General features: G+C 33.1%; 1 protein-coding gene across 1 annotated transcript; it reads left to right on the top strand.

Moving 5' to 3' along the window:
• The first annotated feature begins 903 nt into the window (after nt 1-903).
• Nucleotides 904-14,217, top strand: LOC134252653 (chloride channel protein B-like). The gene is made up of 18 exons (XM_062735137.1): nt 904-999; nt 3,231-3,503; nt 3,838-3,980; nt 4,561-4,690; nt 4,873-4,953; nt 5,051-5,226; nt 5,393-5,485; nt 5,589-5,832; nt 6,140-6,334; nt 6,626-6,714; nt 7,955-8,085; nt 8,481-8,652; nt 8,786-8,963; nt 9,088-9,254; nt 10,643-10,819; nt 11,044-11,149; nt 11,452-11,547; nt 11,874-14,217. Exons 2-18 carry the CDS (start codon nt 3,240-3,242, stop codon nt 12,132-12,134), a joined length of 2,703 nt encoding a protein of 900 aa, XP_062591121.1. The 5' UTR covers nt 904-999; nt 3,231-3,239; the 3' UTR covers nt 12,135-14,217.
• Nucleotides 14,218-23,810: the final 9,593 nt, after the last annotated feature.

Here is a 23,810-nt window from a genome sequence, read left to right as displayed (position 1 = left end):
TCAATTGTGAGACATAAACAACATATACAGATCGAGATGTTAGAATAAAATATAATTACATAAATAAGGAGAGTTGACGGTGGAAAAGCCTATATCCTCTTTGTCATACAGTTTATTTATTCGTTAGCTTTCCTTTTCTTTAGTCAACAAGACATCCAAATGTGAAAGAGATATGGTAGACTTTGTAGCATTTTAATCTATCCTCAATCATATCGTTTCCTATACATTTTAGTTGTTAGTTTGTCCTAACCGTCTTTGGTAAGTAAAACATCTAACAGAAGTCCATTCAAACAATACAAATCAGGATTAGCTCTAAAACGGACCTTTAAAACATCAGAGATGGGATCAGGTGCCAGGGAGGACCGAGTAAGCACCCCTTTGCGACGGTCACACCTGCCATGTATTCCTTGTCATCAATATTTGGGGAAAAAAGGGAAAAACCATCCATCAGCATTCGACTTGTTGATAGTATATAGCAATATTTAAAAAAATGATTGTACAGTGATCGTAATTTTTCAGATTGATTGTGTGGATTAGATTATAATTATGTTATAACAATTGCTTTCAAATAATGAAAATTCAAAGGTCTATACTCGAGGGGTAAGGGGTTCTCAGGCACCTGTGATAGACAAAATATGAAATCAGGTCGGCTAAGCCTGTAATTCAGGAGCACAAATTGGCGCAAATCCAAATTTCAAACGAGAACTGGAAGACCTGCATGGGACAATTACGACTAAGACCAAATTCAGCCTCATCTCCAAAGACTATGTAAATAGTTTCAAGGATGAACTTTAAAATTATATCAAACTCAGATTACTTCACTGAACATGTAAAACAATCAAAAAACCCGTAGGTCCGTGTGGCAAGAAATACGACGTGTTCTATGTACGACTTAATAAATGACTTGAATTTGACCCCTAGAACGCCTAGTTTCACTTTGATCAAAGTCGAGTTTTCAGTATAATGTAACTTGATGATAGTTAGAAATACTATTGAGAAGTAAGTATGTTGATACTACGTTTAAGAATTTGTCAGTTAGCCAGGTAAAGTTGTCATTTTTGTCTAATTATGTTGTCAACATTCAGAATACGTGACACATTCACATTGACACTGATTGAATCACTCAAACAAAATACAGTAAAACTCGTGCAGTTATTGTAACAGGGTTGATGGTAATAATGAAAACACCTGTCAGGGTTCACACTGTTTATTAATAGCAGTAGAAATAGTGATATTAATGTTGCCCTGAAATAAATAATAACAATATTGAGATAAATAATAACAATATTGAGAATATCTATGGCACGCCAAATTCACAAAAATGAGATAAACCTAGTTTCACATTTGATAAACTAGGTTTATCGACAGTAAACTATAGTTTACAAACGTAAACTATAGTTAACGTTAAGTATAGTTTTCATCTGTAAAACTATATATATTTAATGGTTGTTAACTATAGTTTACGAATGATAATCTAAGCTTATCAGTCTGTAATAAGCGTTAACAATACACTAGATTTTGTTGATAAACATAGATTCACGTTTCTAAACTATAGTTTACAATCGTAAACTATAGTTAAGAGTTGTTAATCATTGTTTCACAAAACTATATTTATCAGATCGTTAACTATAGTTCATGGTTTGTAAACTATAGTTTACAAATTGTGAAACTGTATTTACCAGATAATCTATGTTTTGCAATCGCAAATGATTGTTTTCAGTGTTAAGTATAGTTTACGGTTGTGAAACATAGATTATCGCGTTAACTATGGTTTACAGATGTAAAATATAGATTAACGTTGTTAACTATAGTTTACAGTCCATAAACTATAGTTTACAACCGATAAACCTAGTTTATCAAATGTGAAACTAGGTTTATCTCATTTTTGTGAATTTGGCGTGCCATAAATATCATAAAATCATTAATGCACAATTCAATATTATACACAATGCTGCATAAAGGGAGGTAACTTTTACATTCATTACACATAATACAGTACTCCCTTAAAATTTACACTTTGTGCATACAATTAAAATACTTTACAACAAAATAAATATTACTATTAAAGCTATAATATCTTCATAGAAATTATGTACCTTTTACTAATGAACAATAGATCATAAAAACAATAGTGTACCATTCTGTGGGAATAGGCATTCTCCCATGGTTTATCATACAGTATATGGCTGGGAGTCCAGATGATAACTACAAATTATCACAGACTTTATATTATTTTGTTATCATAAAATACATATGTACATATTATCTGGATCATAAAATGCCCTAGCTTTACTGCTAAAAGCTAATAAAAAATCTGACTTCCAAAATTTCTTCCTTACTGTGCAAAAGTGCTATGGAAATTAATCTTGCAAGAATTACAGATTTCACATTTAATGAACTTTATATTAAAGATATGTTAAAGTTAGTTAATAAATATTAGCTTACCAGAAGATGAAGAGAGTCTCAGTCAGTAGGTCAAATTTGTCATACACAAAATCAGTAGGACCTCGCTACAAACAATCTGGACAAAGAATGACGGAAAAACCAAGAACATTTGGAGGGAATTTGACAAACCGAACACAAAACTGAAACCCAATAGAAACAAATAAAAGGACTTATGGCCAGGACCTTAATTATAACCCTAAAGGCAAATGACAGGGTAGCACTGTATGTTACACCTGAATGACCAACACTTATCTAATAAGCTGAAATAAAAATACATACAAATACAATACAAAATAATTTGATATTCATTAGTTAATAAGAAATTAATTAATAAATTCATCACTCTTACATTATAACGAAGTCACAGGGAACAATGAAATTACCTTGCTATATCCGTAATTTGTTATATCGGTATAAGGAATTAATTAAATTCATATAGCTGGGGAACCAATATAACTTTGCTATATCCGTGAATGCGCAATACCGTATAAGCAGAATTTTTAGTGAGGATTTAATTTTGGCATTACATGTATTAGCTAATAGCTAGGGTGCTGAGATTGCTAAAAATTGATTGCATTTTATTTGTAAAAGCTTCCTAAGTGAGCATTTTTAAATCGCAAAAATTTCATCTCGCTAGAAATAAAGTACCAGTTTTTAAGGACAAATCGCTAAATTTGCGTCTCGTTAAAATTTCTATTTATACAGTACATGTGTATCTGTGTTCCTACTAAAAAAGTTTTACTGCATTTATTTTATTATAAATAATATTATAATTTTACTTACAGGAAGTCAGAATGAGTGCCTTTATTGGAGACATGACTCGAGAGTCGAGGGATGAAATTCAGACTGAGGCTTCTGTTAATCCAGAGGAGGAATCAGACCAGAGACAAGAGACTCAGTCGGCCTCACCGCCGTCCACTCCTCAGACCAGACACTCTCTGCTGACAAGGGGAGGTTTACGACATCGTATGTTACAAAAAACGGGCCTCACCCAGCCTCAACCTCAGGATGACACCGTGGAATATCCAACAGATGATCAGTACGGACTGTTTGAACAGGTTTGTTACCACACATCAAAGTAGACAATTTTATTTTGTAGTATTAAGCATTGGAAGCAAATTGAAAGGGGGAGGGGCTTATTGAAAGTGGGGGCTAATTAAAAAAAAAAAAGTAAGCCCAATTTTCAATGCCTATATAATGTATATCTTTGCAAAAAAGCTAAGCCCCCTAGCCCACTTTTAAATGTGAAAGTTGTGTATTTCAGTAAAGTAAATTGTAAGTGATTTTTTAATATGATTATACAGAATCAATAGCTCAGCATAAGGTAAGACAGAACTCGGAAGCAATATTTTATTCATTGAATGGTTTAAGACTTTTGAAATCTATATATAGGGAAGAGACTATGAGCCAGTATATGTGACCCACAAGTACACTAAAGAAGAGCAGAGAACTCTGAGCTCCTTTGAAAGTGTGGATTATCTCCCTCCACACAGTGAAATCTACAAAAGATGGCTGAAAAATCAGGGTCCCTTAGGGTAAGGAGTTTTGTGCCTCTAATATTATTTTAAAAACAAATATACTATTGCATCACTGATATCCAAACCTTGAAAATGATTTACCTTTATAGTCTACTTTAGCCAAAGGATGTTCAGCATTTCTGATAAAATTTTATTTCATTTCTGTGATTCTTTATATGTTTACTTCCACCAGACCTTTTCCTTTTCTCATTAAGCAGTAATGCACTATTTTCGGGAGAGATTAATGAGTAGAATCCATGAAATTTTTTTTTCATGGAACACTGTGTGTGAAAAGATAAAACTGAAAGGAAATGTCCATAAATGTCGCATTTATTTTTAAAAAATGATCCCCAGGGGCAAGGGTTGGGCTGAAATTGAAGTTTTAATGGTGAAATACCTGAATTTTTCAAATAATTTCAAGTATTGCAGGGTCATCATAATTTAAATTCATTTTGCAACAAGCATTTTCATATTGTGAAGATTCAGGTTTGTTCAAATCAAATCCTGAAATAGGATTAGTGGGGTCAAAGTTTTACCCAGGAATCTAAGACTATCATGGTAAACTTGATTGGTTGGTTTCTTTGTTTATGTTTTGTAGGTATAACTTGGGGAGATGGGTAATTATGGGATTGATTGGTTTCTTTGTGGGAATGATTGGTTTCCTGCTTCATGATTTGATAGAAGAAATTGCTCATTTAAAATGGCACCTGACCCGCCAGTTTATAGATGTAAGTATAAAAAAAAATTACACAGCATACCCAAAAAGTTACACAAATTATTGCTTATCAAATGATATATGTATGTAATCATTTATTGTGTTTAAATATAAGTCCTTGTCATTAAAATTGGTCATTCTTTTAATGATACTATTGGCACTGGCTGTTAATTACAATTCATTATTTTTTAACAGGACAATGATTTTGGACTGGCTTGTGTTGTAGCCACTGCATACAGCCTTGTTTTCATCATATTTAGCTCATTTATAGTAGTGGTAAGTAAAAAATACAATGCCTACCAGATGTACATTTTTGATTACCACTGAGTTAAAGAAATAAGTCAATTATGGAGTTGTCCCCCTTTTGTTGCAGTTTTTACGACCCAGTGCTGGAGGTTCAGGGATCCCTGAAGTCACTGGCTTTCTGAATGGGACCATGGTAAGGCATATATTTAATGTGAAGACATTGGCTGTAAAGTTCTTCTCCTGTCTGGCAGCTGTAGGGTGTGGTCTACCAGTAGGACCGGAGGGACCAATGATTCATATGGGGTAAGAAATTCTCTCACAAATTTCAATCCTTCAACTTTGTTAATGTCTCAAGTGTAGTTGTTCATTAACTGTTTTAATAATATTTGAGGTCTAAAATCACAGCATTAACATGGTTTCAAGTATTTCATTGATGTTAAAGGTGGAAACTAAATTTTCATTTTTTCAGAGCACTTGTTGGAGCTGGGCTAAGCCAGTTTCAGTCGGAGACACTCAAAATCAATCTTCCCATCTTTCAAAGATTTAGAACTTCAGAGGACAGGTCTAGTATCATGATTCTTCTTATTTTGACTTATATGTAAAACAAACTCCATTTATGATCTCTTTATATTACAAAAAATAAACTATTTGTTAATTCCCTGTAGACGTAACTTTATATCTGCTGGAGCTGCGGCTGGGGTGGCCTCTGCCTTCGGCTCCCCTGTGGGGGGCCTCTTGTTTTCTATGGAGGAGGTATCATCATTTTGGACCACAACTCTCTCCTGGCAAATTTTCTTCTGCTGCATGATCTCCACCTTTACAACTGATCTCTTTAATTCGGCTTTTGATGGATTCAAGTATACAGGGGGATTTGGACAGTTTAAGACAACTAGATACATTCTCTTTAATGTAAGTACCTATATATTTTTTAATAATCTGCTTGAAACAATTGAAACTTTTTTTGCTTTAACATTTCACAAAAAATCATAAATGATAATAATTATAATTATGTAAGTAGTTGCTTATTTTTTATGAAAATAAAAAAAAAAAACATAATGTGCTTGGGGCACTTCAGAACTTTTGAGCCAAAAATTTGCATGTATTGTGAACGTCTACTTTCTAGTACATGAATTTACTTTTCAAACATAATGAGATGTATGGGTAGGATTATATTTTGAATATATTTATAATATGTGACTGAATATATAATTATTAGGTTGAGAGAGGTATAGATGTGAACATTCTGATGTTCATTCCTACAATTATTATTGGACTAATCGGAGGCCTCCTGGGGGCTGTATTCACTATCCTCCATTTAAAGATGACCCGCAGCAGAAAGCGACTTCTAGCTAACATCAAAAGTGAATGGCTTCAGAAACTATTGAGGATATTTGAGCCTGCAATAATAATAGTAAGTGGCAACTATACCTAAGTTTGTAATACATGTACCTACTTATTTCTAAGAGATCATAATTCTGCTGAATCACAATATCTGTTTAATCCACAGGTAGAAAAATTTCACTGATTACTTGGATTGCCTTTGTAAAGTCTTTTATACACTTAAAAAGTGCGGTAACAAATTTTTAGGGAAAACTTGTGATCACTTTAATTAATCCCATGTAGAAAAAGTATGTCTACAGTACATGTATGTTTCTGCATTATTATTGATTTTATTATATTTTCAATGGTGTAATTTTTGTAGATTATCGTTACCATTCTCTCGGTGTACCTCCCACAAGCCTTTGGTTGTACTAAGTTCACCTGTATAGAGGGGGTCAGTGGAGATGTCAGGTAGGCTCTGATTTATTCAATTTTTTTCATTTCTAATATGCTCCCTTCATAATATCTTTAAATGTAATATCCAACAGAGTTTTAAAATGTGCATTAAGATTGAAATGGCCATATCTGGCCAAGATGAATGTCTGCTTGCTTGTTAGCTCTACTGGTCAGAGACCAGAAGAGCTTATGCGATAGTTATGTGTCCCTCATCCGTCCGTCTGTCTTACCTGTCTGTCTGTAAACAATTTTTCAAAATGCTACTCCTCTTACAGTTTTGGTTTGATTTCAATATAACTTGGCACACAAGTAGACTACACTAAGATACATAACTCTGTTTATCCGTTTTTGATTTATGGTGTTGCAATAAAAATAGAAATTTCTGTGAAATACTTTTAAAATGCTACTGTGTTGGTTTGATTTCAATATAACTTGGCACACAAGTAGAATTTCTGTATATCCGAATGATACTAAAATTAGAAATTTCTGTGATATACTTTTAAAATGCTACACCTCTTACAGTTTTGGTCTGATTTTGATATAACTTGGCACACAAGTAGACTACACTAAGATACATAATCCTGTGGATCGGTTTTTGATTTCGTTGAAAGGTGTTGCCATGGTTACCAAAAATAGTATTTTCTGTGAAATACTTTCAAAATGCTACCACAAATACAGTTTTAGTCTGAATATAATATAATTCATCACACAAGTAGACTACATTGAGATACATAATTATCCGTTTTGTGTTCTTGATTTTGATGAACGGTGTTGCCATGGTAACTAAAATTGAAAATTCTGTAAAATTTTATTAAAATATACTCCAGTTGAAGTCTTATTTCAATCTTGCCACAAAAAGAGACTTAATCAAGGATCATTATTCTGTTTATTGCTTTTGTAAAGTTTAAAGTCCCAACTGCTACTTTTCTCTTCCTTTATTATAAGTACAAACCAGTAGCGCTACAGTCTTGACAGAGACTTCTGGTTCTTTCAATGTCATCTGAAAGATCCACGGCTGAACACTTGGTGAAGAAATGGCTGCTACGTTTTTTAATATCTATTAAGTCAGTCACAGCTAAGATTTGAACTCACTACCTTTGGATCGTGGAGACAACGCTCTACCAACTGAGCTACCATGGCATTTACTGAGAGACACCATCAGTGGAATTGCAGAGGACATTTTCAGATAACAAGTTCATATTCTGAGATTTATTCTCCACGTTAAGTCAAATTCATTGAAATATTTTCTTTACAGCGTGAACTGCATGAATGACACAAGGAACCCACTACATGTTGAGGCCACAGTAGAAACATACAACTGTAAGAAAGGGGGCATAACTGGAATGACCAATACGACTGTGTACACCAACAGTACTTATAATGAAAGTAAGTAATTACAAACTCCAGACACCAACAGTACTTATAATGAAAGTAAGTAATTACAAACTACAGACACCAACAGTACTTATAATGAAAGTAAGTAACCACAAACTACAGACACCAACAGTACTTATAATGAAAGTAAGTAATTACAAACTACAGACACCAACAGTACTTAAAATGAAAGTAAGTAACCATAAACTCCAAACACCAACAGTACTTATAATGAGAGTAAGTGACCACTAACTAAAAAGTACAGTACTAATAAAGTAAGTAACCATGAACAACTACAATAGTATTTATTTAGAAAATAAGTAACCATAAATTATTTATAATAAAACTACATTTCAATAACTTGCAGCAGGATTGAGAGTACATGTAGTTATTTGATCTTTTGTTAGTGGCTACCTTGATGTTTGGGACCCTGGAGAATGCGGTGAAGCGCCTGTTTTCCCGGGACACACACTTACAGTTTGGGTTTGGTTCTCTGCTGACTATGCTGGTTATCTACTTCCTGCTGATCTGCTGGGCGACCGGAACCTCTGTGGCTAGCGGCGCTCTCGTACCCATGCTGTAAGTGGAGCATCAGTCTTTGTACAGACCTGTCTTATTTACACTATGCTCATTCTGTTTAAAGGAAGAAAGTACATGTTGTAGCTTGAACAATTACTGTTAATTATATCCTCTGTATATGTTTAAATGACAGTTTGGTGGGTGGTCTCTATGGGCGAGCAGTGGGGCTCTTGATGACCTCCATGTTTGGGGTACACAGTGAAGACTTTGGGTACTGGGCCTGGATGGACCCGGGGGTTTTCTCACTGATTGGGGCGGCGTCATTCTTTGGAGGGGTCACCAGGCTGGCCTTGGCTGTCACTGTTATCATGGTAATAAGAAAAATTCAAATTTTTTAATAATCAAAATAGTGAAAACAAAATTTCCAATGCCACATTAATGGCGAATTTTATCCTGATTCTAAGATTATCAGGTGCCTTTACCACCATTTTATAGATGGAGCTGACCAATGATGTGCAGATTCTCCTGCCTGTAATGGTGTCTGTAATGGTGGCCAAGTGGGTTGGGGATTTCTTTACTCACCCTATCTACCATGCCCTACTGGAACTGAAGTGTATACCATTACTGGATCCTGAACCTAGGGTTAGGATAGACAACGCTCAGTGAGTATAAAGATTTTTATACGCCCGTCTTAAGACGGGACGTATTATGTGATAGGCTTCATGTCCGTCCGTCCGTCCATCCGTCCGTCCATCCGTCCGTCCGTCTGTCCATTCGTGTCCGGCTCATAACTTGAATACTATTAGGCCTAGGATTATCAAACTTTGTCAACTGATATTTTGATTAGACGGTGTGTCGTGCACAGAATTTTTACCTTTAATAAAGATGCTATAGCCAAATATGGAAAAATCCTGCCCGGCTCATAACTAGAAAACTATTAGACCTAGAGCTTTCAAACTTGGCAAAAGTATACATCTAAAGTAGAAGGTGTGTCGCGGCCTATTTCAAGGTCACTTTGACCTTTAATTTAAGTGATTTTTTCAAAAAACTAAGTCTTTTAAATTTTAAATTTCATAATACTAAAAAATGTAAAAATATAGTTGTATCCTTGTTAAAAAATGTTAAATTTATATAAGTAAAAACTTATTTTTTCATCATATACGTTACAGATATCTGTAACAAATGTTAATGTTTTGAGAGGAATTCAGTTTGTCCCATGGGCATAATTATCAAGCACTGGTCAAGGAAAATTTTGATAGCAGAAATGTGCATGTCAAATTAGAGAGAAATTAATGAGTTTATTGTCGGGAGCTAACTGACAAGAGCAGCTCTAGATCTAATCATGGAGCTGTTATCTTAATTTATCTCTTGGGAGTTGGGCAAAAAGAAATGGCCTCATAGTTGCTTGTGTTAATTAAGAGTTCTTGATGGCTATAGTCCAGATAAACATCTTTCAATTGATGTAATGTAATTAAAACAAATTGATGTTTTAGTGTATCACTAAAACTAAATTAGTATTGTATAATATAATTAAAACTAATTATACATGTGTTCATTGGAAAAAAAAATACATTTCATATATTTGCAACAAAGTGCAGTCATGTCTCACTTAGAATTTTATAGTCTAAAGAATAATTCATTTTTGATTTTTTTTTTATTAGACCATGTAGACTGTAGCATTTCCATTATTTCATAAGATATGCAATAAATAAGTTAAAGCTGCAGATGGATATTTGTTAAGCTCTAACTCAGCCAGTTTAGAATTATATGATGTATTATTTGTTATAATTAATCCCTACACTGTAAGTCTCTTAGAGATGTATGTACAATATTTTAAAATTGATAAGAAATGGAAAATTAGATCATTGAAATCTGTGTCAATCTGTTAATCAAGGTTACTTGATTTTCTTGCACCCCAACCAATTTATGATTATTGAACATTATTTGACGGGCGTATCATGCTGTGGCGGGGCACTTTATTTAAAATGCCATGCTCTTTATGCTAGCTCTGATCAATGACATCATTCTATCGAACTTGACCTACTTTTAGACTGAACCTTGACCTGTTTGCGGCCGGTGACATCATGTCATCCCCGGTGATCACGGTACAGACCCGGGAGTCGGTCTCGGTTCTCTCCACCCTCATACTGAACACCACCCACGGGGGATTCCCTGTCATCCAGAAAACTGAGAACGGCAGTGAGAGCTTCTTCGGAACAATAACCAGGTATTTAACAGTAGAGTATTTATTTTGTTTTACAAATATCAAAGACATAAATTTTTATGTTTCTTGTGTACTTGAAAGAGAAATTTTAGCTCATTTTGTCTCCTTTTTAACTCAAATGCAAAGAAAAAGTTTAGTAATATAAATTGATTTTTTGGTAGGATTTTGTCTCCTTTTTTACACAAATGCTGAGGGAAAGTTAAGTAATTTAAACCGATTTTTGGTAGGATGGAGATCATAGTTCTCTTGAAGACAGACTGTTTATTTAAATCAGAGAATGACACAGAGGAAACTCTAAATGATGATGGACCATCCTGGGTGGAATATGACAAAGTATGTGATGTCTTTAAAATGATCTTTAAAATTATTGTGTAACTTAACCAAGGTTAAAAAATTTGAAAGTAAAAATTCTTATCAAAAATACAATTACATAAAAAGTGTTAAATGTTTCCTTTGATAACACCATTAGCTCAATAATTATTCAATGGATCTTTACAAACCTAAAGCTATTTCCTACCCAGGTGACTGTGAAGCTCTTGGGCCTCTTGTTTGAAATTTATAAGCAGCTTTAAAGAAAATTGGCTAGTACGTTGTGACTAACGTTCTGGTGATATTAATATTCCTTTGTTTTTTAGTTGCATATCCACAAACTGGTAGACCCTCATGATACCTCCTTGATGCTACAGAAGTATGTCACCGATGCTCGCTATAGCAAACTCTACATTGACCTGGTCAGTATGTTTGTATGACATCTTTTACATATTTTTCTGGCATATTGTATGTATTACATGTTATTTTACGGACAACTCAATAAAAGCCATATTTAATGTTGAACATTTTTTTAATGGAAATTTATGGTTTCATTAATACATGTAATGAAATAATGAAATTACAAAAAAATTATCAAAAATTTAAAGATTATGTAATTTTCTCTTGTTACCTCATACATGTTCCTAAATTTTATTGATTTTGAATACTCGGTAAAAAGGAAGTACAAATAAACTGTGTAAAATTTATTTTGCCCTAAATTTTAATTTGTATATTTCTGTTGTTACAGCAACGATTTACAAACCAGTCAGCCTTATCGATCCAGGAGAAGTTCTCACTACAGAGAACGTACATAATTTTCCGAACTCTCGGATTACGACACTTGACGGTCGTGGACAGCATGAATGGGGTCAAGGGCATCATCACAAGGAAGGATCTGATGGGATTCTACATGGAAGAGAGGCTGGAGGAGAAAATGAAAAGGAGGCCGACCTTGGAGCTGAATGACCTTCTGCAGGGTGATGACGACGAAACTAACCATGTTGTATGAGAAACTGGAGAAGAAAGAATTGAACAACTTTTTTTACTACAGGTTTTGATGTGTGTGTTACTAATTCTGAGGCATTTAGATAGTGCTTATAACTCTAATAGATGTATTTTAATATAAAGGAATTATATTCCAGTATCTAATTTGTAACAAAAAATGTATTGCACTAAATCTTAATTGGTGCAGTTAAGCATTCTGGCAAAATATTTCAATCTAAGAATATTGCTTATTTTTTCTGAAAATTTCTCCAGTCTGAACTTTCTCTGGTTCAACTTTTGATTACCAATGGCTGGTTACATACGGTTTTACTGTTAGCTTGTATCATGAAAAGGATAACAGATTTTAAGATGTTGATAAATTGTCTATTAATGGTAAAACAAGAAGAAGATATTTCAGGGTAGATATGTGCCAAAGTTTTTGTTATTTTTTAAAGATTTATTTACAGTATAAGAATTAATTATTAAGTTACATGTAAAAGGTTGTGAGTCAATGGTGTATATATACCGTGAATATGGTTATTTATTTCTGATTGAAGATATATTTTTCAGTACAATAAGTAAGAATATAATTTTTTAATTACAAGAGTACACTGGAGGTTGAGTTAGGATTTGAAATCTAGTGCCCCTTTTCAAGTATATCCCTTGTTTTCCAAAGGGGATGTAGTGGTGTATGTATAAGGGGTGCTGGTAAATCAATCTGCATTACATTTTTGAAAATATTTATGCACAGACAATCATAGGCATAATTTTGAAATATATTTGTTTATAATACTCTAGTTTACATTTGCTGATTATACTTTATCTTTTTAAACTAAATTAAAATCTATAGTGTAAAGTTGTTTATTGATGGTATTTCCCCCGTTTCACTTGGGGACTTTTTAGTACTCCTTTACCTAAGAGCTCCAGCAAAAGCTCTGAAGTTTGGTATGTCTTTATTGACTTTTAAAATTCACTCCTGTTAGTAAATGTTACTAAATGAAGATTTTAAAATTATTTCTGAATCAATACATATGATTGGGAATAAGCTCTTTAGATGTTGTATCCATGGAGGTACATCTTGCTTTCAGAGGATGCAATTTTATTTCATGAATTTTGCATAAAACTTTTTAAAATACTCGTAGTGATCAGAAATCCATACTTGTTACTTTGTTACTATATCCTGAAGGTTGATAGAGTTTTGTCGTATATTTAATCTTATTGATACTTGTTAATGTACATTCCATATCCCTGGTAAGAAGGACTTTTCCTTGATATTTGTCTAATTTGTTTTTCTTCTTTTGATACTAACAATTTATTTATGATAAACATGTTTTTGGACTAATAGTGTAAGTTTGTGAATACTGATAACATCTGGCACCAGAATCATAAAACATCTGAAGCTTAAGTCAAAATTTTTATATTATACTAAAATGTTGAAGAAGTCAAACAAACAAAAATTAAAATTTTTATCAATATTGCTTTAGCAAAATTTTTTGAAATCTGCAAATTTTGAGATTATTTTATCAATTAAGAAATATTTCACAGGCTGTTGAAAATTTGACATAAGTCTTGGTCTGTTTCATGATCCTGAGGCCTGATGTGATAACAATATACCATGTCTCGCAATGTATATGTACTTAAGAGGTCATGCTTGGTTGCTGCAGATAACAGTGGATCAACACAAAGTCTGGGACATCTAATGTTTTTGAGATACCTGATGTTTTTAAAATGGTAATTTTGTATTTATTTAAGGTTAAAAAAAATTGATTTTGAATTTTGTTGATAATATTACAAAATGTATATGAGATTGCAATTTTTTTGCAAACAGATCGTCTCGTATAATATTTCAAATATAAACTTCTCATAAAATAAAAAGTGATTTACATGCAGTAAAACAAGACATGCATTTACACTAATTTGGAAATAAAATAAGTACATATATATTACATTTGGAATGTTTGCCACATCAAGTACGCTTTTCCATTAACTATTATTTTATACTGTTACTGTGAGAATGTTACACTTTTATATCTCCTGTATACTCCCTGTTTTGTGCAATATATGTATATTTTGCCATGTCTTGCGAATAAAGTTTTGAATTCACTTAATTATCACAAACTTTGTTTTTAAAGTTATTAAACACACACAGATACACACAAAGAGAATAATGATAAATATATTGTCTTCAGTTTCTATCGATTTCTCTATTATTCAGAAGAAAAGGTCTCAAGCAATAGGTGTCTAAATTACATAAACGCAGTAAGTTAGACCTCCACCCTACAATTTATTTTTGATAATTTCAGTTGATGTACAATTTACATGAATAAGAGGTAGTCCGATATGTCATGTAGCATCTGTTTATTTAGCACAGAAAATCAAATACAAACGTGTTCAGTGTAAATGACTCGTCACTTGTTCAACCTTTTCAGTATCAGCCGCGGACTTATCTTATCAATTGTTTACTGGTAAACAAAAGGCTGATTATGTCAATACGCGAGTAAATACGTGAACGATGTTGATGAGGATTGTTTTCGTAATAGGTTAAATGTCTGACATTGTTAGCATTACAGAGAAAATTGACCCCCCTGCTCATAATGACCTCCAAAATATATTAAACAAGAAAGCTATGAATTGCAGTAGAATGTGGTTGTAATTAAGTACACCACAGGAGTAGAGTAAACGGCACTCCAAAAACATCACAGATGGGATCAGGTGCCATGGAAAAGCAAGTATCTCCTCTCTACTGGTCAGCTCTGCGATGTGTTCCTAGTCAAGATCTGACAAACGGAAAAATTCGTAGACAGTTCAGTGTTTATGTAATGACCTTACATTTTGTTTGAAACCCTCAATCAACTTCTACTTAGTTATTAGTTATTTTGTATTTGCTGACAAGTAATATCTATGAATTGCAGTAGAATGTGTTTTTTTGTCAATACATAATGGACTTAAAATACTGCACTAAGAAATACGCAGATTCCCAATCAAATCCCCACCAACCAAGACTTTTTCCTCAAACCACGAAAATTTGACCCCTTGAAAATATGTTATATTACAGTATCTTAACTAATAAAGGTTAACAAATAATTTACGTCATGAATTCAAGATAGTGCATTGCAATCGTCAATTAGAACAGTACTGTAGGGCAAGGTTGCTTTGAGGTACAAAACGCTCACATGTAGCAAAGGAAGGCTTAGCAAAGTTCTATCAGACTAAAAGTGCACAACACAACAGTGGTAGTGACTAGTACTAGTATTTGGACTTTAATTTGCATATGTTACATGTTACATAATTTACCTGCTGATTTTATTGCTACTAGGTCTAGAAAGATAAAGGATAACGCTGCACTATTAGGTAACCCAGTTAGTTAAGAAATGAACTAGTTTTCCAGATACGATTTTACCAACAGAAAAATGCATCAAGAACGAACTAAATAACATGCTTTATATAGCAAAGTTCCCAGGATACATTTAATCTTCGTTTGAATAAATAGATTTTGGGGTTGTCAATTTCGACCTTTTACATTATCAGAAGAATTTAAGACTGACAAGCAAATCTTTCTGCTCTACTAACTCCAAAAATCGAACAAGTACTCTCAAGCGATCGAAAAATATGCATGCTTTATCGTAATCTTTAAATGATAATGTTGTGAAATTTGAAAATAAATAATTTTCTGATTATGATGATTATAAATGTAATTAATTATTTGTAAATGTAATAATTAATTTTAAAATTGCTATTGATTATTTACAAATTTGACTCGAGTTCTCTCCAAGCAAAAAGTATTAAACGGATATGAGTTCGACAAAGTGGGATCAGGTGCACTGGAGGCGTAAATATCCCCTCGAAGACTGGTCACACGTGACCTGAGTCTTCGTATTGATCAGGTACAGCATTTAATCTGCAGAAAGAAGACAACATGTTTTGAAAATTTGTGTGAATAATGTAAGGTAATATTCAAATAACGACAGGGTGAATTTCCAAACACTGTCATTTTATTGACCATAGAATTTTTGAAATGTTTATGAGAGATTGTTTATACTTGTATCATCAACAAATTCATGCCACTATTCAAAAATTTTCCTATGTAGAATACGCTCTTGTCTATATCATCAACTCAGAGAGATAAAACCCTTTTGCAGATGATAATTGTATATTGCTACGTGTACATGACATGTAAAGAAAACGAACAGTGATCATTCTGAAAAGTAGACAACACAAAAGCTTATAGCAATGCCAACACAGACCTTTGAAAACAGATGTGAGATAGTACCATGGAGGGATAAACCATAGTTTAAAAATAAGGAAAGTGAAAGGTAAAAAGAATGAAGTCATAGGCTTTTTCAAAGTTTAGTTGTTGACCTATTAAAAAGATCTGCTTATAAATGGGCAATAAGTATTCGTGAGAATTATAACGGACAGAAATCCAAAGATTAGGAGCAGAGCAAACACGGACCTCCAAAACATCAGAGGTAAGATCAGGTGTCATGGATGAGTCAGCATCCCCTGCCGACCGGTCACACCCGCCATGTGATCCTTGTCATGATCGGGAAATAACGGAAAATCCGTCAATTCAGTGTATAAAGGTGCGGTCACACGATGCGATTTTTCATCCGATTTTCCATCCGTTTTTTCCAATCGATTTGCTTTCGACTAAAATCGTACCGTGTGACCACCCAAGTCGAAAGTCGAAAGTCGAAAGCAGAATCTGAAAGTCGATTGGAAATCGGATGGGCGTCAGATTTTCAATCGACTTCCCAAGAAAATCGTGACGTCACAATGACATTTCCCGCGACACGAAATAAAAAAATGCAGAATAGGTCTATAAAATAACAGTTTTTAACTTTTTATACATACATGCGCCTGTGTAATGAATTAAAAAGAAAACGCCGAAACCAAAAGTCATTATGTAGAAAAGAAAAATAATAGTATATCAAATAAATCATGTATTCTAACTTCAACCATACATTAGTTTGCGAGCACGGAGATTCATCTCTAGATCTATATTATGCCATTCATGTAAATGATTTATCAAAAATATTTTTTTGGTTATTTAAGAAAGTGAATTTAATAGATTTAACTTCACTCAAGTCATGAACATGATCAAAAAATATGGCTTAAATTTGATTAAAATTAAGGTCTTCCACGCATTTTTTATGTCGATATAAATTACAACCGGTATCTACAAAACGTAGCAATTATATGGTAGAAATCACGAGCGACAACTTCATGCTGTACCTGAAATTCTAAAAAATGAAAGTTTACAGTTTTAGATAAATTAACAAGTTAATTCTATAAATCTCAAATACAGTAAGTTACTAATCTAGTGGCGAACGCTAATTAGAATACATGCGAATACAATGTATTACATGTACAGTAAACTGTTTGATCGTATTATTTGCATAGGCGTCGGACCCGGGGGAGCCCCCCCCCCCATTTTCTTTTGCAAAGATAGACATAATATAGGAATTGAACATTGGGGCGTAGTTTTAGACCTCCCCCCTCTTCCAGAGGCAAGTTTTAGTTTAGACCAAAAAAGAGTAAGTGGTAGACCTAGTGTTTGTAACAAAATTTGGTACTGAAAGAAGTTCGAACCCCCCACCCCCCACCCCCAAGATTTTCGTGTTTGTTGCTTGTCAAGTTTTTTTGTAAGTTTTTTCCTCTTTCACTTAGCTCCCCCTTTCAATTTGCTTCCGATGCCAATGATTTGGGAGGGAAAAGGGAACTGGTGTTTCTCTTACACAATATTTTTCCTTAATAATCGGCAGTAATTTCCTTAAACATTTTTAATAATTATTTAATTTACATACTATCGGTAGAATTTATTTTTTTTAATCTTATTTTTTATCTATAAAATAAAGAAAATAGTCTATCCTTTGATTAGCTACAAAAAAAATGTTGTTCCGGTTTTATCAACTCTTGCAGAGCCTGAGCGTCTGAAAAACTGTTTCTTGCACTGATATTCACTTATACTATTTTCGTCAACGACTGGCCTATCAAACAAAGTTAACTTTTGTGATATGCATATCATTTCAACTTTGTTGCTAGACCAAAATAAAGTGCAGACTTTTTTTGCCGAAGTAGACCAGTAGAAAGTAATAAACTTCGATCATCTAGTTTTGAGTGATCACTGACACGTGTACCGTGTAAACAACGTCAAAATCAACGTCATAATGGGGTAAAATGACGTAATATTAACTTAAGGGGAATTTTTTAATTATAATTTAACAGAACAAAGACATGTCTCTGTACAGAATATTTTTTTCCATTAAAAAAAATAATAACAACTACCTGTTCATTTCTTGCTAAAGTCGAATGAAAATCGGATGAAAAATCGCATCGTGTGACCGCACCTTAAATAACGGATTAACAATGAGTATAAAAAACGTCAGTCAGTATTTGCCTCAGTCATAAATTGTATTGCTGACAAGGTCATTGTATCGACCATAGAACTTACGAAACGATGACTTTAAACGAGACTGCTGAAATTTCTGTATCATCAACTTGTTTGTAAATAATTAGCCTCGTTTTAGAAATTGTTCATAAGTAGAACATGCTCTTGCTTATCGAATCAACTGAGACATATAAACTTCGTATGCTGATGCTGAAGGTATATTACTGCATAAGTAAGGGAAGTTGACGATTGTAAAGTTAAAGTCATCACGTTTATCATAGAGCTTGGTTGTTAGATTACCATTAACGTCTTTTTTCAATTAAATATCCAAATACTAGCATGAAACAGATGTGTCAGCATTTCTGGTATATTTTATCTCAAGCTCACCAGGGTATATCGTATCGATAAGAATGGAAATTACCATTGTTAATTAACAATACGTAGTCGATCTACCGGGGTATCTAAATATCGAGTTGAAGGCCACAACAAGTGTTTTTTTTTCTTTTCACACATAAAATTTTTGACAAATTCTACTTCATATGAATACAAAAATAGGTCTGCTAATAACAGCAGTTGGTACTCATGGGAATACAAATAGATTTCGGAAGACCTGTTATCCAAAAACAACATAAACATACTGTATACAGGGTTATTTTCGCCCCCTGTTATTTTCTCCCTTTCATACTTGCTAACAACTTTGCCCCGTTTTAAATTCGCCCAGTCATAGCTATGTTAAAGAAATAATAGTGTCTTCTTTGAATTCGCCCCGTTTTAAATTCGCCCAAAGAAGAAGAGGGCGAAAGTGGTGAAAATAAAACATGGGCGAAAATTTCCTTGTATACAGTATTGTCAATCAGAAACTTAAGCATCTTTTTGATGCCAACTTCAGAGTACTTGTGTGTTTTTTAACAAAATATTTTTACAAATGACCAATGACAAGTTAAATAAATTTACGAGTTCTATTTTTATTGATAAAGCAGCTGTCAATGATATCAAAAAGCCTGGACTTTAATTTATCGTGGGTAATGGTTGTGTATAAAGTTAAAAACTCGTAAGTTTTTAAACTGTTGATTTGTTAAAATCTTGGGATTTCAAATTGCTACATATGAATACAAAATAATTCTGTAATAACGGTTCAGAATTTGCACCTTTAGAAAATTCCGACAGATTGTTGTAAGATTTGATCTTCAAACCTTACAAATATATTGTCAGTCAAAAACTAACGCATCTTTACTTCGGCTTTCTTGTGCAAACAATCACTTTTTAAAAAACTAAATAATTCGGCAAACGACTAAAGACAAGGTTAGTACGATAACCATTTCTTAAAAAGGCAGCTGTCTATAATGTCAAAAAGTCTGAACTTTATTAATCTTTGGAATTGTTGTATAAAATGTGCAAAAAATGGAACGTTTTAAGGTTATTGATTTTGGTTATTATACCCCCCGCTTGAAAAGTGGGAGGGTATATAGTAATCAGGATGTCCGTCTGTCTGTCCGTCCGTCTGTTACGCTTTGGGGTACCCACCCATCTCTTATCCGCAACTTCTCTCATACCGCTGAAGGAAATTTGATGAGACTTTCACAGAATCTTTATTATATATTGCCATTGTGACCTCCAATTTACTTTTTGATCCTACACATATTTGGGTTTCCGAGAGCAAAACACGGGTATGACAATTCTTTCTAAATTATTAAAGGGTACCAATCTCTTATCCGCAACTCCTCCTATATACCACTGAATCAAAATTTAATGATGCTTTCACAGATTCTTTATTACATAATGCCATTGAGCATCTCCTATTTTACTTATTGATCTGATATTTATTTCGGGTCTCCCAGAGCAAAACATGCACTTTGCCATTATAACCATATGGGAGACGGGGTATTATTTAGTGAGCTAATTGCTCACAATACTTCTTGTTCTTTTTGTCTTTAGGTAGGATGAGTCATAGAGTGGGTCAGAGCTTTTAACAATTTCCGAAGTATCCTACTTTGGTGTACAGTAAGCATCCATTTTTGGTGTAAATTATTTCAAATTGGGGCTTTCTGCATATACAAGGATGTGGTATGAACTGGAATCAACGATTTGCATAAGAAAATATCCTGTTACATACTAAGTATCGTGCCTCTTACTGAACATATGCAATGATTAATTGATTCATTTCTGTGATAAATGTAAATAGGAATTTACTTATCATATAAATTTTATTTCTTTGCCTCATATGGCCCTGGATTTAGTCTTGGATCATAAATGATTATTTAAAAAAAAACAACAACATATTTCCATGAAAACGAAAAACTACTTAAAAAACCAATTGAATTTTTAGGCGACAACAAATCCTCATTACTCATTTCCATTAACAAACATTATCATGAAATGCAAGTTTTTGGGCGACTTATATTATGTTTATGCTAAAGTTTAGTTAATATAGTATCGGAATGCTTACAGTAGAGTTCAGATTGTTGTATTTTATGTTCCCAAATTCATATATGAATACTTTTCATTAATTGGAACTAAAACTGGTATATTCACATATCATTTAAAAAAACTTCCACCATTGTTATAGAAATTAAGAGGTTTTATGCCTTGAAATCTCAAAAAAAGTTTATTAGAAAAAGTTCTAATGTAAAGTTCCTTTGTAAATTAAACTATCAAAGTTTTTACTAATGTTAACAAAGTAAACTATAGTTAACTATAGAAAATTTTTGTTTGGGGCTAGCGTGCTCTGTGTTTTGAGTCCTCGAGTACTTGATTCATTTAGAACTGGCTTTTCTTAAGGCACTTGAAAAACTGCAAAATATTCTATGACATACCCCCAGGAATGTTATAGTTTTGTTAACTAGAGTTTGTCTTGGATTATTGGCTCAGAGTTAATGGACAACTTAAGTTAATCAGTGTCCCCGTTTCTCTGACACAGTCGTTTTGTTTAAAACACATAAAACTTGAGCTATATCTTATCAACAGAAATCGGTTAAATGGCTCTTTATTAGACTGAATAATATTTAAGAGTACAAAAAAAAAACCCCATAATACATGTAACAACTAAATGATTTAAGTATGACATGAAATATATGGAGATAACGATTAATATTCAAACTCAAAAGTCCATTTAACAATACAAAATAGAAGCTGAGCAAACAAAACCCTCCAAAACATCAGAGGTGGGATCAGGTGCCATTAAGGAGTGATCATTCCCTGTCGACCGATCACACCCGCCGAATGCTCCTCGTCATTACTGGGAAATAACGGGAAAATCCGTCGACAATTTAATGTGTATAATAGCCTAACAATTAGTATGGAAACGTCAGTCAGCATTTGACTCAATGATAAACGGCATTTGCAAACAAGGTCTTTGTATCTACCATCTAACTTACGAAACGATGACTTTAAACAAGACTACTGATATTCTTGTTTCAGAAACTTGTTTGTCAATAACATACATCGTTTTAAAAATTGTTTATTTGTAAATACGTAAAGCATTCTCTTGTGTATCGAATCAACTGACATATATAAACTCCATATGCAGTTGATAAAGGTGCATAAGTAGGGAGTTGTCGATTGAAAAGTTAAAGTAATCTCGTTTGTCAAAAAGCATGGTTGTTATATTACCATTACCGTCTTTTTCAAGTAAAATATCTATATATGAAACATATGTGTCAGACTATGTGGTATCTTTTATTTCAAGCTCAATGGGATATATCGTATCGACATAAGAATGGAAATAAGCATTATAAATTAAAAATACGTCGTCGATTTATCTAAATGTCAAGCTGAAGGCAACTGCAAGTGTTTTCTTCTCTTCACGCATACGATTTTGGACAAATTCTGCTTCATATGAATACAAAAAAGGTCTGTTGATAAGGAGCGCAATTGGTACCATCGGGAAACCAATAGATTATTGGAAGACCTGGTCTCCAAAAACCACATAGATATTGTCAATCAGAAACCCAAACATCTTTTTAATGTTTTGAATCAGAGTACTTGTTTGTACAATCAGAATGTTTATATACAATAATTCGATTAAAATATCGTAGAAACAAAGTTTTTTTTGGATTAAGAAAAGAAACACACCACCCACACGATTTACTTTTTTGTTTTCTTTCACCACTCTTTTTTTTACTTCCAAAGTATTTTAAGAATTCTATGAAATTTAAAAGTACTTCACAATGAAGATTGTACTCTGAAAAATTAAGATTTTGTCGATCTAGGCCTACATCAGGTGATTTCTCTGCATTTTCACATCTTTTAAAAATTTAACTACAACGAATTAGCTTCCTGATTAAGCTATAAAAAATGTATGTAGATTGATTGATTGATCCCTTCGAAAATACTACAGCCATTTTTCAGCGAAAATGTACATGTGTGAAGAAAGACATGAGAAGAAGAAAACACTTTCTGTGGCCTTCAATTCGACATTTAGATATATCGACGATGAACGAGTACTATCAATTAACTATTGTTACCTCCATATATTGACACGATATCCCAATGAACTTGAACTAAAAGATCTGAAACATGTGCTTCATAATGGAAAGTTTAACAAACAGATTGTTTCTGTATGATGCAAACTTGTACATCATAATTCATTATGACAATGTTTTAAAGTATGAACAGAAGATTAAAAATACCGTACAAGTGGAAATTTAAGCGAGACGCAAATTTAGCGATTTCTACCTAAAATCTGGTATTTTATTTTTAGCAAGAAGTAATTTTAGCGATTTTAACATGCTAACTAAAGAAGCTATTACAAATAATACGCAATTAATTTTTAGCGATGTCGGCACCCTCGCTAATAATGCCAAAATTAAATCCTCGCTAAAAATTCTACTTATACGGTACGTATACATGTATATTAATGCAATTTATCATCCTTTGGAAATAATTTTATTTAATTCTTGAGACAAATACTTTAAATTGAAGGTGGTTTAAATTGGAACAACTCAAATATTAAAGATGAAAATGTTTCGGATATAATCGAATTTTTTGGGTAGAGGGGGGGGGGGGTGAGTGGGAGGCATATTAGACGTTAAATTATAAGAAAAAAATTCTTATAGTCAGAGAAAGTTTTCTAGAACTAACATCAACATTTTTTTAAAAAAATGGTTTAATTAATCTGTTAAAACAATGATAAATTGTAGAATTTTGATTTCTTTTTAAACTGAAATACAGTTCTTAGAAAGGCAATTAACGATTGAGTCGGTGTTGAATGTAGAAAAGTTATGAAAGTTGCAAAACATAGTTATGCAGTCATACACATATATGACGTCTGTTTTGGTCACTGTTAGATTTGGAGGGAGACATGTCACGTTA

Source organism: Saccostrea cucullata, unplaced genomic scaffold (assembly GCF_032062105.1).
Source record: "Saccostrea cucullata isolate Sc308-1 unplaced genomic scaffold, CSIRO_AGI_Scuc_v1 ctg1619, whole genome shotgun sequence".
Classification (NCBI taxonomy): domain Eukaryota; kingdom Metazoa; phylum Mollusca; class Bivalvia; order Ostreida; family Ostreidae; genus Saccostrea; species Saccostrea cuccullata.
Note: the sequence above shows the minus strand (reverse complement) of the source record. Positions and strands in the feature narration are given on the sequence as shown.

Excerpts from the sequence above, each read along its gene's own strand:
- LOC134252653 (XM_062735137.1), top strand. The coding sequence starts at position 3,240 with ATGAGTGCCTTTATTGGAGACATGACTCGAGAGTCGAGGGATGAAATT. Across the intron at positions 6,335-6,625 it reads TTGAGCCTGCAATAATAATA|ATTATCGTTACCATTCTCTC; the intron begins GTAAGTGGCAAC and ends TAATTTTTGTAG. Across the intron at positions 11,150-11,451 it reads CCTGGGTGGAATATGACAAA|TTGCATATCCACAAACTGGT; the intron begins GTATGTGATGTC and ends TTTGTTTTTTAG.